A 13,605-nucleotide genomic window follows, 5' to 3' on the forward strand; every position below is an offset into this window, starting at 1 on the left:
CAGAAGGCGGTTGTCCTTGGGTCGCTCCGTGTTCTTAGGGTCCACGAGGCTTTTGCTGGATCGGCGTATTGATTCCTTTACAGACTGTAACCACCTATCTCATGGTTGTGAGACGTGGTTGTGGCTGAAATTTTACCGCGATTTCGCTGGAAGCGGGTGCAATGTTTCGGATTAGCACCCGCTCCCGGCGAAATCCTGCGGTTGTCCTTATGACAAATTTTTAATTATATATATTTACGACGGGGGTAGATGGACGCAGCGTGATCCCATCAATGAGTTTCGTCCGTAACAAGTTGCTGAATTCTGCGTAGCGCCAAATAAAGCGACGAGGATAGTAAAAATGTAATGGTGGTTACCCGATACTCCAGGATTGGCTCATTTGTGGGGCCGAGCCTCCTCAAAATGCGATGGCAGACTTGATCGTCACGATGAATCTTGATTTGAATAAACATCGTTTCAATGTCAGCTTAAAAGACCACGGCAGAAATTCGCTATCGAAATAAGACGTTCGAGAGCTCTGAATGGAATTTGGGTCCAATGTGTTGGTAGCCGTTGGGAGATGAGCCGGTCGAAATTCGATGAGAGCCATTAAAAACTACGTTAAGTTTTGTGGTGGTACTTGTTTCCTTGAATACACCGTGATGAGGTAGATATGTCGTAGGCATTTAGCCGAATCCGACATTAGGCCTAATGCCGGCAATAACCGAATCTACCTGTATCGAGGAATCTTTTTAAAATACATGAAATTTTTTTTAGTGCCTTATCAATAATATATTCATAGAAAATCCCAGTAAATAAGACCATTAATTTTTGAAGAAAACAATGAAGAATTTTTAACAAAATAGATGAATTTTTAGTAATAAAACAAAAGTGATAAATTTTTAAAAAATAATAAAAGAAGAGAAGAATCTTAAATGAAAAATATATATTTTTTAAATATGAATTTTCAACTAACATGATGAATCTTCAACTTTAAATCAATAACGCTACATTTATTTTATATCATAAAAATGAGGTATCTATTGCTTATTGAATTATAAAAAGAAACAGAGTAAAAAGTGAAGAATCAAAGAAAAGAAAAATAATTGACTACGACAATTATCTGATGTCGGATAATTTTATCCGACTTCGATCAAAATTATCGGTCATCGGATAATCGTAGTTTTCAACTTTTTTCAACGCTTTTATCCAACTTTAGATCAAATATCTCAGAGACAAACTTCGAATGTATTGTAAAGTAATAAACATAATTTTAAGTACTTTAAAAATATTCCTAACTTTTTTCCTTCCTTCATTTCTACAATACACCGACCAGTATATGTACCATTTTCCTTTCTTTAAGTAAACGTAACGTTATTGATTTACAATAAAATAAGTCTAATTTTCCAGGTTATTTTACTGCAAATTCAACTATTGTGTTGAAAAGTTACATATTTTGTTATTATATTTAACTGCCTTAAAGAAATTCATCTTTTTACATAAAATTCAACTTTTTTGTTGCAAATTCGTCTCTATTGGTTGACAATCAATGTATCTTTGTTCAAAATTGATCTTTTTGTAAGAATGTTCACGTAATTTTTTAAGAAAAATGTATTTTGCAGAAAATTCGTTAGGACGCCTCGATATCTCGATATCTCTGGAATGTACTGTAAACGTATTATAAGGAAAAAAGGTAATTTTACCAATGATATTTTATGTATAAATATTCTTAGAAGTATAGTTTAAAATAAATATTTTTGCAATCGCAACAGATGTAAAAAATTAGGAATATCAAATCGGTACGAGTGGTTTCCCCAAGTAGAAATTAAAAATCTGGAATCAACATGTTAAAAATTTTAATCTAAGTTTTCCAGCTAATGTAAGTATTTCAATTAAACGTACCTGAATTTCTAAACGTTCAAATGAAAAAAATACTGTTTTCCAATAATATTACAAGTTTCTTTTGATAAACTATTGTTTTTAATGTTCAAATTTAAATAAATATAAATATAAATAATATTTCTTGTGTTTGAAAATTAATGGTCTTATTTACTGTGATTTTTTATGAATGTATTATTGATAAGGCACTAAACACAATTTCATGTATTTTGAAAAGATTCCTCACTTTTCCACAATTTCTTTATTTTTACATTACATCGACCAGTAGATAAAGCATTTTTCTGATTTCAAGTAAATGTATAGTTATTGATCTAAAATTAAATTCGTCTGAATCCCCTAGTTACTTTGGACATTAAGCTGCGCGTGCATGGAGAGGGCTAAGAGCCACCTTGGATTCAAGGAATTAGACGAAAGAAAGGTCGACGCAGGTAGATTCGGTTATTGCCGGCATTAGGCCTATTGTCGGATTCGGCTAAATGCCTACGACAGATATACACGGGGTATTTTTAGAGACAAGGTTGAATCTACTAATTCCATGCGACCTAAAAAGTGATAGTTAAACATAAACTTAGCGTAGGCAGCACGAAGATCCGGATTCAATGTAGCATGCATCAGAATGATGAAGATGCGTTGTCTCATATTGTTGTTCACAAAACTGATCTGCTACAGTTTAGTAGATAAGGCGTCTTCGATTGCACATGACATGCTGATAACTAGTTTGGATTAAACCGGTTGACCTTGATCCTCATCATCTCTTTACTCGTTGAGTCAGTAGGTCACCCTGTAAGAATCCAACCAATCATTGTGTTCTGTGCAACCACTCTGTTGTCTGGCCGAGACATTGAACCTGGCCGTATGATGAGTGCATAGATTTCAGCTCCAAGAAGGAGATGGATAGCTGAATTCGCACTAGGTTTCGGATCAGCAAGTTCAAGCCCATTTAATTCGGACCAGGGTTGAGGGAAGATTCGATGTGATGGTGTGTAATTGGTCTGTCGAGATATATCCAGAGCCTCTGTTTTCAGAGTGAAGCGGAAAAACAATCGCGATAAGATGATAAGATTTACTATACCCTTTTATACTCCAGACTTAGAAGCTCCCAAGCCGGAAATTTTGAGAGAGGCGAACGGATAAGGTAATCGAAGACGATGTGTGGGAATTTCTGAAATAAAATAACCCTCTGAACATGTATCTATAATACAAAGTTCGTGGCCATAGCATCCACCCTTGCTCTTAACAACTAAAAATATTGTTGCGAGCAGGCTTGGATCAAAGGCACTCAGATCAAGGCAATCAAGAGATTTAGCCTCAAATCCTTCTCACAACACGAACTAATGATTCTTCAGACAGAGGGTACAGCTAACGTTAGGTGAAGATTTCCCGTCAGGCCTTTTTGTAGCATTATGTGTCTTCACGACAGAATTCGATTTGTTCTGTTTTGAAAATACTTTTCGTGCATGATGGAATTGTTGCAGTCTGAAGGCTAGCTGAGCGGGCCTTGCACACAAGTGTCTTGATTTGAGTAGTGAGAAATGTCTTGAGCTGATCAAACGTCTGTGGTTCCACTTTTCCTCCGATATAGGTTTCCCAGTCCCGTTTGGAATGTTGATCCAGTCTTTGAAGTGTAATGTAGATCAACCAATCATTCCATGTGTCGACGGGGCTTTTAATTGGAGTCAAGAAACGGACGGCTTCTGTAGTCCCATGTAGAAGCTCCTTCAAATCAGAGGCAGATTCCGTAGATATCGACTGCAGAAAACATACAGTGGTAATCTGAGAACTTACCAGCAACCGAGAGATGCGGAATATTGTGCAGAGTATTTTTTTTTTTACTATGTAATCGATCAAAAACTGTATTCCGCGACTTTAATTGTTCGTAAAAATCCATTTTCTGGAGCACAGTGTATTATATTCCTTTTAAACGTGCTAGCGTAAGCGCAGTACATTTACATGTCGAAGTTTAATTCAGAAATCAATTGTAGCTTCCTGCACTTGGTTTAAAAAAAAAGATTTCAGTTCTTGTAGCCTAAGCTCCTAGGGCCATGTTCTCGAGTAATTTTCTACAGCAAATGTCACTTTTTGTTAAAAAAAATTGGGTTTATGAAGCTGAGTGAAAAGTTTCATAATTAAAATATATGTCCATGCAACGTTCTTTGCTTCATTTGTAAACTCTTGATTCTTGATTTTAAATGCCGTACATTTATAAAATGAACAATTCTGTGGAAAATATTTTGTATATCTTTTCTTGATATCGTCACGATCATAAAAACATCCAACACTGAAACATCGACAAACAAAGCAAAGCCTTGAGATTTTCCGCGTCACTCACAATGCTGAAGCAGTTCTCTTTATGGTGTCCATAGAATTTAAATGAAAACGGTCAGCTTAAACAATTATTAATAAAAAATGTGCATTTCCGTTGGGACTCAGTAAAAGGTACTATTTTTTATGTTAATGACAAACAGTTTTCAGAGTAATATTATTCGTTAACTCATTTTTAAACTATTTAAACAATTAATAACCGCTTACTTGTGAGGTCTTAAATAAGCTGATAACCAACAAAGATGGGTCGAATGAAAAAAATATTTAAACCTTTAGGTGACCCATTAATTAACACTTCAGATACATAACAAGCATATTTTTCTTACCCAGCGTTATAGCCAGTTCTTGACTTGTGTGATATCCGATCCGAAAAGTCAACTCCTGTACATCCAACATGTTTACCTTTGAACTTATTGAATTCCTCGCTAGCATTGTAGTTTAATAGTTCAACAGAATCGTTGTCATCCTATGCCAAACAAAATAAATACTTTATTTTCATTATTATAATCATTTATTATAAATCTCTAGTTAAAAAATATTAATACTTGAAGCTGATAACAACAGTAAAAGTCTGACCCATATCAGCAGTTGATCCTCTGGATAGTAAAACCATACGTCAAATTTCATGGCCGTTTGAATTGACCCTTGATGCTTTGAAAATCGTTTTCCGAAAAATAAATCTCTAAACTTACTATATTGTAGGATATTTTATGGCGCATCTATCTTCTGTTTGCAAAAAAGTTATGTCTGTTATGGTTCCTTAAATAAACAAAAATAATTGAAGTTATCGTAAAACAACACTTAGTACATGTTATCAGTTCTAGACACTTTTCAATCATTTCGTTTATCTAAGTAATTTTGTGTAAGCCCTAACTTTTATCGTAAGAAATGACCATTAAAGTATGATTAAGTTTTCTGAAAAATATTACTCCAATTGAAGTGACCATTAACAAACTTTGAGTATCCAGCGCGCATAGGGACGGTATTTCGGGGCCTTGGTCGGTCGACCGGACCCGTTGTACACACGTGTCCCAAAAGTTTCCGAACTTCTGTCACAAGAATGATACTGTCAGTGCCACCTATGTGATGGTGGCAACATTATAATCGTGCAAGCCTTTTTTCATAGTCCTGAAGGTTTTATTAAGTTTCCACTCATTCTTAATTTACCATAGTAGAATAAGTAACAGTACCTCCTTGAGGCTGGTTGAGAAATCGACTCTGATTTTGAAGAAGTATTCATCTTTACATCATTATATTTTTCCCAAGTGAAAGATAGCGAAAAGATCGCGAAGCTGTAGGAAGTCTCGGTAGGTGGTAAAACTAATTCAATCTGACTCCATTATAAATAACCGGACTTTGAATCTACTGAGAGAAGGTTGAAATAATAACTTCACCAGATTAAATTCAACAAATGATACCTTTACTGGTTACCGAGAACATTGCACGTTCGTACGTCAAAAGTTTGATGTGATCGCTAGGCCGAAAATCTGCCCTCCTCGCGGGCACATCCCCATCGCGCGCTCCGCGCGACTGTCAATGCACCCGCTTCGTGCTCGATAATATATTTACCTCGCGATACGCACTCGGTCCATGTGCAAGGGTTTTCAAAACTAAAGGTCAAAGCATCGACAGCAGTAATGTGGTGATTGTGAATTCTCTTTTGTTACAGCTCCTTCGGCTTTAACGAACATATTCTCATCACGTATCTCGTGCTTCGCACTCGAGTTTCTCCTTGAAATTTTATATCACCCTTAACCCTTTTTAACTTCTAAATTATGTCCCTAACCTCAGTGAACCAGACTTGCTGAATTGAATTTTCTACTGCATCGTGTTCTACATCGCAGTTAGTGTGTTATGCTGTGAAAAGGTCACCAACCGATTTTCGATTTTTCAAGAAAATTCAAAAAGTTGCTATGATAATCTTGCAGGGCATTCAAAAATCAACATTTTTCTTCTTTTGACTTTTTTCATATCGTGCTTTATTTGGCTTAAAATGTTCATTTTGGTTTTTTTTTTTAATTTTGTAAATGCTATAACTCTGGTAATTTCTGGTTTATGAAGAAATTCATTAGGATAAATTGTTCGACTTTTTGAATACTATGAATGTCCGTACGGAAAATTAATGAAGTTTGAAAAAAGGGGTCTCAAAAATATTCAAAATGCGCTTACTTTTTTAATTTTTATGCAAAATGGCTGGCTAACGAACTTGAACTTTAGTTTAGGTCACTAAAATAGTGTACCAAAGGCCAATCTAATAGATTAATTTTTTCAAAATTTATCGTGCTCACAGACAGACATACAGACATACATGCAGACATACATAGTCATACAGGCAGACACATTCGTAAAAACCTGTTTTTCGGATTCAGGGTGTCTCAAAACGGGGGCATCGTTTTTTAATGCCAGTGAGAAACACCGGGACTCGCAAAAAAAAAAACACCCCAAAACGTCAGAGGCCAAAAAGCATCTCGAATTTTAACAGGCAAGCAGAACCATCCACTATAATCGTCTATGGTTTTGTTATTAAATATCGTTTTCCTACAATGAAATCGTTTTGAAAATTCACTTTAGAAATGATCTAAATCGTCCTCTAACTAAAATAAGAAAGTATGAAATAAAATGTTGTTTACGCATACACTGAAAAATAATTTTTATCAAGTATTAGAACGACTGAGGCACTACAGCACGCTTGGTAGTTACATTTTTTAAATAAAATTTTCAAAACGATTTTACTGTAGGAAAACGGTAGATATTAATTAAATAATAAACGATATTGTGCTGTATGGTTCTTTTGATCTGTTACCTTTCGAGATGCTTTTACGAGCAGCGCGCTTGGCTCTCACGTTTTGGTTTTTTTTTTTAATCTCCTTGCCTCACTTTGTGGTACCATTTTATGCGAATTCTCTGGATTTTCACGTTCTGGGCTGCTTTTTGGTGAGAGTCACTTGCCCCTCACAGTGGTACTTGAAAGGCGATTTTTTTAAATTGAATTTAACTTTCACTTTGCTCTTCTTCGCAACCTGTTCGGGAAAACGGCATGCTGTGAAGAAGATGAATAATTATTCAAAAACAGAGTCGATTCCGGAAAGGGTACAAAGAAATAGTGTTTTTATATGCCCGTCGCAGTCTTTGCAGGATAAAGTCGAGATTAAAGGTTTTCAGCAGTGGTGGTATTATTTCCTTTGAAGATGAAAATATTACAGAGAAATCATTTTGACCAAGTATTAAAACCACCGAGACACTACAGCACGCCTGGTAGCGCCGAGACTAGTTGGAGCGGGCACCCGCGTTCTTATGACCTTCTAAAACTCAACCAATACTCTCCAACCTGTTTTCGTTTTAGGATGTTTTTTAAGAAAAAATCAAGCTCTTTCTGGTTTACTTAAAAAATAAAAAATCCCACATTTGAAACAAAACTAAAAAATGTGGTTCAAAATGAAAAATCAAGAAAAAAATTTTTAATTGTAAAATGATTATTTTTATGGTAAAACTCGTTAAAAGACCTTTTTTAAACCATCATAAAAAAGTAAAATTGGATAACTGGATCAGGAGTTATGTAAAATTGAAAGTTAGCGTTCGGGGTGAATCATCGAAAATTAGGACTACTGTATCTTGACGAACCATTGTACTAATGTAACATCTTTCCAGAATAGAAGAGTTTCAATAAGATAGACGATAACAAAATTTCGGGTGGGGACAATTGGCAAATTTTACTCCATACTGAATAAATAAATAGTTTAAAGAGGAAAGAACTGAATTGAGAAAAACCATTCTTGAAAAAATTACTAGTCGTACCGGGCGAATCTCTGTAGATTCAGCTGTATGTGCTCTGGCTCAAAACAGACTGAAAACTAATAGTTTGTTGCAGGAATCGAAACCCTTAATTTTCTAAGGGTTTAGGGACATGAATGGTCCAGCAAGGATCCGATTCGGACCCGTACCCTTAAGAAATTAAATGATTCAGCTTCAGACCTGAACCCTAAAGAATTTAAAAGGTGCGTGTCTAGACTCGCACCCTTAATAAATTAAAGGGGTCCAAGCTGGACCCGAACGCTTAAGGAACCTTTTAATCATGGGTCCAACCTAAAAGGTGTCTAAAATTACATTGTTAAAATTTATAAATTGGTTGATGACCAAATTATAAAGAAAAAAGAGAAGAAAGAAGAACACGAATTTTGGGTGAAAAATAAAAAATTCTCGAATTTGACTCAAATCTTTAAAACTTAATTAATTTTATTACGTTAACCTGAAAGTTAGTGGGAGGAGATTTTTAGGGACATAGAACACAAATTTGAGGTCAAATTGAAAAAACTAAAAAATTTGACTCAATTTTTAAAAAATTTATTAATATGGTAGATTTTTATGAGTCAGCATCAGGGGGGTTTTCAAATAACAAAAAAATTTGCAGACAAAAATCGAAAATTCCAAAATTTGACTTAAATTTTGAAATTTTTTTTAAATTCCATTAATTTGGTAGATTTTCATTAAAGTCAGCACGAGGGTTTTTTTTTAAATCACAGAACATAAATTTAGGGTCCAAATTGAACAATTCCAAAATTTGACTCTAATTCTTATTCATAAGATAAATGTAACTCTACTGCAAATCCATACGTGCCTTTTTACTATAAAACGCAGCAATATGTATAACTAATACATACGTGACACTTACATTTACTGCGCGCCCATAAATGACGTGTAGCTATACTGCGCATCCAAAAGTTCCACGGTACTCAGCTGTTCTAATATAAGTACTAGTAACTCTGCGGCTAATTGACGAGTACCTTCAAATTTAATGTGCAGCAGTAAGTACCGTGAAACTTTACTGCGCAGCCATATGTTCCATTGAACTCCAATACGCAGACATAAGTGCGGACAAACTTTGCTTCACAGATATACGTGCCACGCAACTTAATTGCGCACACATAAGTACCACAAAGCTCTACTGCGCATCCGTATACCCTAAACGTTATTGCGCAACCCTCCGCAACATGTAGATATACTGCACAGCGGTAAGTTTTGCGAAATTCTACAGTGCATCTATAAGTACTCCTAACTTCACTACACAGTCATAAATATCTTGGAACTATACTGCGCATCCTGAAATGTCGTATAACTCTACTACACATAATTAATTGCCGTGTTATTTTACTGCGCAGCCATATATGCAGTACACTCTACCTTGCATCCGCAAGGGGCACTATACTCTGCTGCGCTGCTGTAGTTGCTGTGTAAATTTACTGCTCTGAATAATGTGCAATACACTCTTCTGCGCATCTTTAGTTCCGTAGGATTCTTTTCCGCAATTTCAAGTTAACTTAATAATTTCAATCCTCCACATAAAACTGCTCCTCCTCTTTTAAATAATCGTTGTAAATTTCCCAAATATATGTATTTCAAGGAACCTTTTAGGTTGAACCCGATGTTAAAGGATTCTCTAGGGGTCCAGGTACGAATCCGAGCCCTTAAAAATATAAAAGGTTCGAGTCCGGATCTAGACCCTTTATAGTCCAAAATCCCGCTGCAAAATTCGACATGTATAATGTTAATAAAAAATAAAATTTAAAAAATTGTATTGTTACTAATTGACCACCGCTGTAAACGGTTGCCATAGTGATTTTAGTGCAAATTTCAAAAAAAAAAAACAATTCTAAAACAGCAATTAATCGTGGAATTTTTTTTAAGTTTGCAAACATATTGTTAAAGAATAATTTTCTTTTTGTTATGAAGAACTCGGTCACTGCTTCAATACAAAAATGGCTTGCCATAGTGTAGCCCATGCTGAATCTCAGTTGCCACGTCAAAGTGGTGGCTTACCTTTGAACTTTTTGCAACTATCGAATTAATGGACGAATTTTTCATAAAAATGAAGAGCGTAAAATTTCAATCATTATGCAACGTGGTTTCCACGGCTCCGGTGGTGCAAACGAGTTGTTACTCGCTTTAAAAAAAGTCACGCGGCGCAGCAAGACGACGACACGATCGTTTTCGACTAGATTCGGATGGATGTTTTCGTGGCAATTGCGTCAGTATAATTTAGTACAAGTAATCCCTGCAATGAAAAAGTGTTTTTTGTGCGAAAAAAGGGATGATGGCGTCACAGAGTTTGATGATGACTCTTTTACAAAATGTTGCCAAATGTTGGCATTCCGTAGTCACAAAAACCACGCGCGTGGAGAAGTAGAATTGTATCGTGAGAATCTAAATGAAAAGGACAAATTCAATTAGGTTTAATAAAGATGTCCAGAAGATTCTAAATATACGTTTCTTTTTTTGCATAAATGTTCAACCGATTCGTCATTAAAGTCTGTGACGCCATCATCCCTTTTTTCGCACAAAAAACACTTCTTTATTGCAGGGATTACTTGCACTAAATTATACTGACTCAATTGTCACGAAAATTTCCATTTTCGTTAGAGTATTAGAACCTAAAGGGTACAGGTCCATACTCGGTAACTCAAGAATCTAAAAGGTTCAGAACCGGACCCTAAGGGACTTAAAGGGCACGGTTCCGGACCCGTACCCTTCAAAATCCAAAAGTTCCGGGTTCGGACCCGTGTCCTTAAGAAAGTAAAGGGTCCAAGTTCAGACCTAAACCCTTAAGAATTTAAAAGGTCCGAGTTCGGATCCATACCTTTAAGGAATTTAAGGGTCCAAGCTGGACCTATACCCTAAAGGAACCCTTGAGAACTCTGGTCCAACCTAAAAGGTTCAGATCCCTGGTCTGTTGATGGTCACCTCAACTAAAGTAATGTTTTCCAGAAAACTTAACTATACTTTAAGGAAAATTTCTTCCGCGGGAAGTTCAAGCTTGCTAAAAATGTTTACTATAATATAAACAATAAATATTTGATAGCACATCATCTCAAGAATAGTTTATAGAGAAGTCCTCCAATTTTCATGTAAAAATGTAATAACTGGGTCTTTCGTAGCGAGTTTAACTGATAATATGGATTAAATTCTGTTTCCCGATAACTACAATTATTTTAGTTTATTTCCGAACCCATGACGGATACACCTTTCTTGCTCGTAAGTTTGGCTTCTATTTTGGACAAAATGACATTTAAATGAACTCAAATTGGAGACACTTGAAAACATACCGCTGAATTAACTTTTGTGTGTAATTAATTCAGTCTTCTCGAGAATCTACAGTTTCGAATAGTGGCCTTTTGAAATATCTGAACGTAGTAATAACCAAAGAGCCATTTTTCCCTGTCAACCAGGGGAAGGTCAGAACTGATCCTTTTTGTTTTATTGACACACACACACACACACACACACACACACTTCCCGATTCGTGATCGACAGACTAGTTGATTCAAAAATGGAGACAGTCAACGTAACACCAAGTGAGCTCGTCCGAAATCGCAACGCATCGCATGCACCAATATATTCACGATCGGTCGTTTTAAGTTACTACAAAAATCCACCGAGGTAATTCATCTGAAAAAGAAGGCCTACCGGTTGTTTGGGCCATACAAAAATGTAGGTCATATTTAGCAGGTTATAGTTTTAAAGTAATCGCGGACCACTTAGCGTTAAAGTTGCTCCATAAACTAAAATACCACCAGCCGATTAGCCAGATATGCATTAGAACTACTGCATTAGAACTAAAGCAAAAATATCGCGTTTGCGTTAGGTTTTAGCGTAGAAAACCCGAAAGCAGACATAGATGACAAAACAGATGACTGGTACTCTACCAAAATCAAATTAGAAAAAGACCAGAAGAACATGAAAAATAGCGAGTCATAGATTCACAACTATATTTTTACCGAATTGACCCACTCAAATCTACTCTATTATCAGACTCAAACCCTTGAAAATTAGTCGTATCCCAAAGCTTGAGACGTCAAGGTTTACGGGAAAACCACGACGAACCCCAGGTGGGACATGTAGACTCAGAGATAACTTAAGCGAAAATTTCCAAACATTACTTCTGGCCAGGGGTATGTTCGGACGTTATCAAATACGTAAAAAATTGCCAGACTTATCAGAGTAAAACCAAGTAACTAAAATAAGATAGGATTCATTTGAAGAAAAAACCGCTTTATCATCACGACAATGCGCCTGTTCATTCATGCTTAGTTGCACAAGCAAAATTGCATGAAATCGGCTTCGAATTGGTTCCTCAGCCACCGTATTCACCAGACCTGGCCCCCAGCGACTATTACTTGTTCCCTAACCTGAAGAGATGGCTCACCGGTAAGCGTTTTTACTCGAATGAGGAGCTCATAGCTGAAACTGATGCGTATTTTGGAGACCTTCCGATCGAGTACTTTTCGGACGATATCAAAAAGTTAGAAAATCGTTGGACTCGCTGTATCGACCTAAAAGGAGAGTATATTGAAAAATAAAACCGACTTTGGCCAAAAAAACTTCTACGTGTTTCATTTTTCAAGGACTTATCAGACTGCCTAGTATCAACTGATATCATGGCTCTGTTACCAAATTCTAAAAAGAGATAAAATCAATACATTGTAATGTTCGTAGACCTTTTTACAAAATGGGTCGGAATAATACTAATCAAAAAACCTAACGGGACTACAATAGAGTCCGAATTTCACAAACGACTCCACATCATCTGCGAAGACAATCTTCTAATGAACCGCCCAGTTGCTTCTTCTTACAATAATATTAGCTCGGTACACCCTGCGCGACAGGGTCGACAGGTCGTGCCCGAGAGGGTCCGGAGCAACCCGAGGAGTTCCGAGGTCTAAAGGATCGGACCGCCGATCCCCTGTCCGTCTTAGCTCGTTCGCCCTAGTGAAATATGTTATCCGACAAGCCGTGTGTATCCAGCGCCTTTCGTTCCCACCTCGTTCACCTTTCTCACGGAGAGGAATTTTTACCGTTCGACCGGTCTCCACCCGGATCTCTATCTGAGGTCGCCTTGCGGGTTAATGTTAATCTGTCGACACGAGTCTGCAACCACTTTTCGTGAGTTGCAAGAAGCTTTATTTACTTACATGCTAATATCATTATTTGTGTTCTACCCTTTTTATTAGCATCTTCTTTACACTCCAAAATACAGGTAGCACTCCAAAAACAATAAATAGGTCAATAGGCAGTGCTAGTGGTGTCACGCAAAAAAAAAGACGGAACCACCCAGTATACACATTAAGTCAAATAAAGACATATCAACTCAAAACAACCAACCCTAACCCCATGACCTTACTCAAAACCCACACAAAACTTTCCACCCTACAAGCAATATATTTTCCTAGGATAACGAAAATCTACCCACAATAGGCGCTTCTATAGAAATACATAACCCAAGGAAAGGAAGAAACGAAATTGTTCACCTAGAAAATAGAAATACCAGGTGTATACATATGAAACCGGTATTGCCATTTAGCGGCCAGTAGGCACACTTGTAGGCACTGTCGGAACTTACCATTTGTGCTAATT

The 13,605-nt window shown here is 36.5% G+C and overlaps 1 protein-coding gene across 5 annotated transcripts in view; it reads right to left on the bottom strand.

The window, feature by feature from the left end:
• LOC117181892 (dynactin subunit 2) overlaps positions 1–13,605 on the bottom strand; it is a 164,864-nt gene that overhangs the window by 117,340 nt on the left and 33,919 nt on the right. For all 5 annotated transcript variants that reach the window (XR_004468202.1, XR_004468201.1, XM_033374907.1 and 2 more), the window contains exon 3: positions 4,527–4,666. Coding sequence is in view for 3 of the 5 variants with exons in the window: in XM_033374907.1 (XP_033230798.1) it covers positions 4,527–4,666 (140 nt within the window). In the remaining 2 variants the exon portion in view is untranslated. The remainder of the gene's footprint in view (positions 1–4,526; positions 4,667–13,605) is intronic.

This window comes from Belonocnema kinseyi, chromosome 10, assembly GCF_010883055.1.
Source record: "Belonocnema kinseyi isolate 2016_QV_RU_SX_M_011 chromosome 10, B_treatae_v1, whole genome shotgun sequence".
Classification (NCBI taxonomy): Eukaryota; Metazoa; Arthropoda; class Insecta; order Hymenoptera; family Cynipidae; genus Belonocnema; species Belonocnema kinseyi.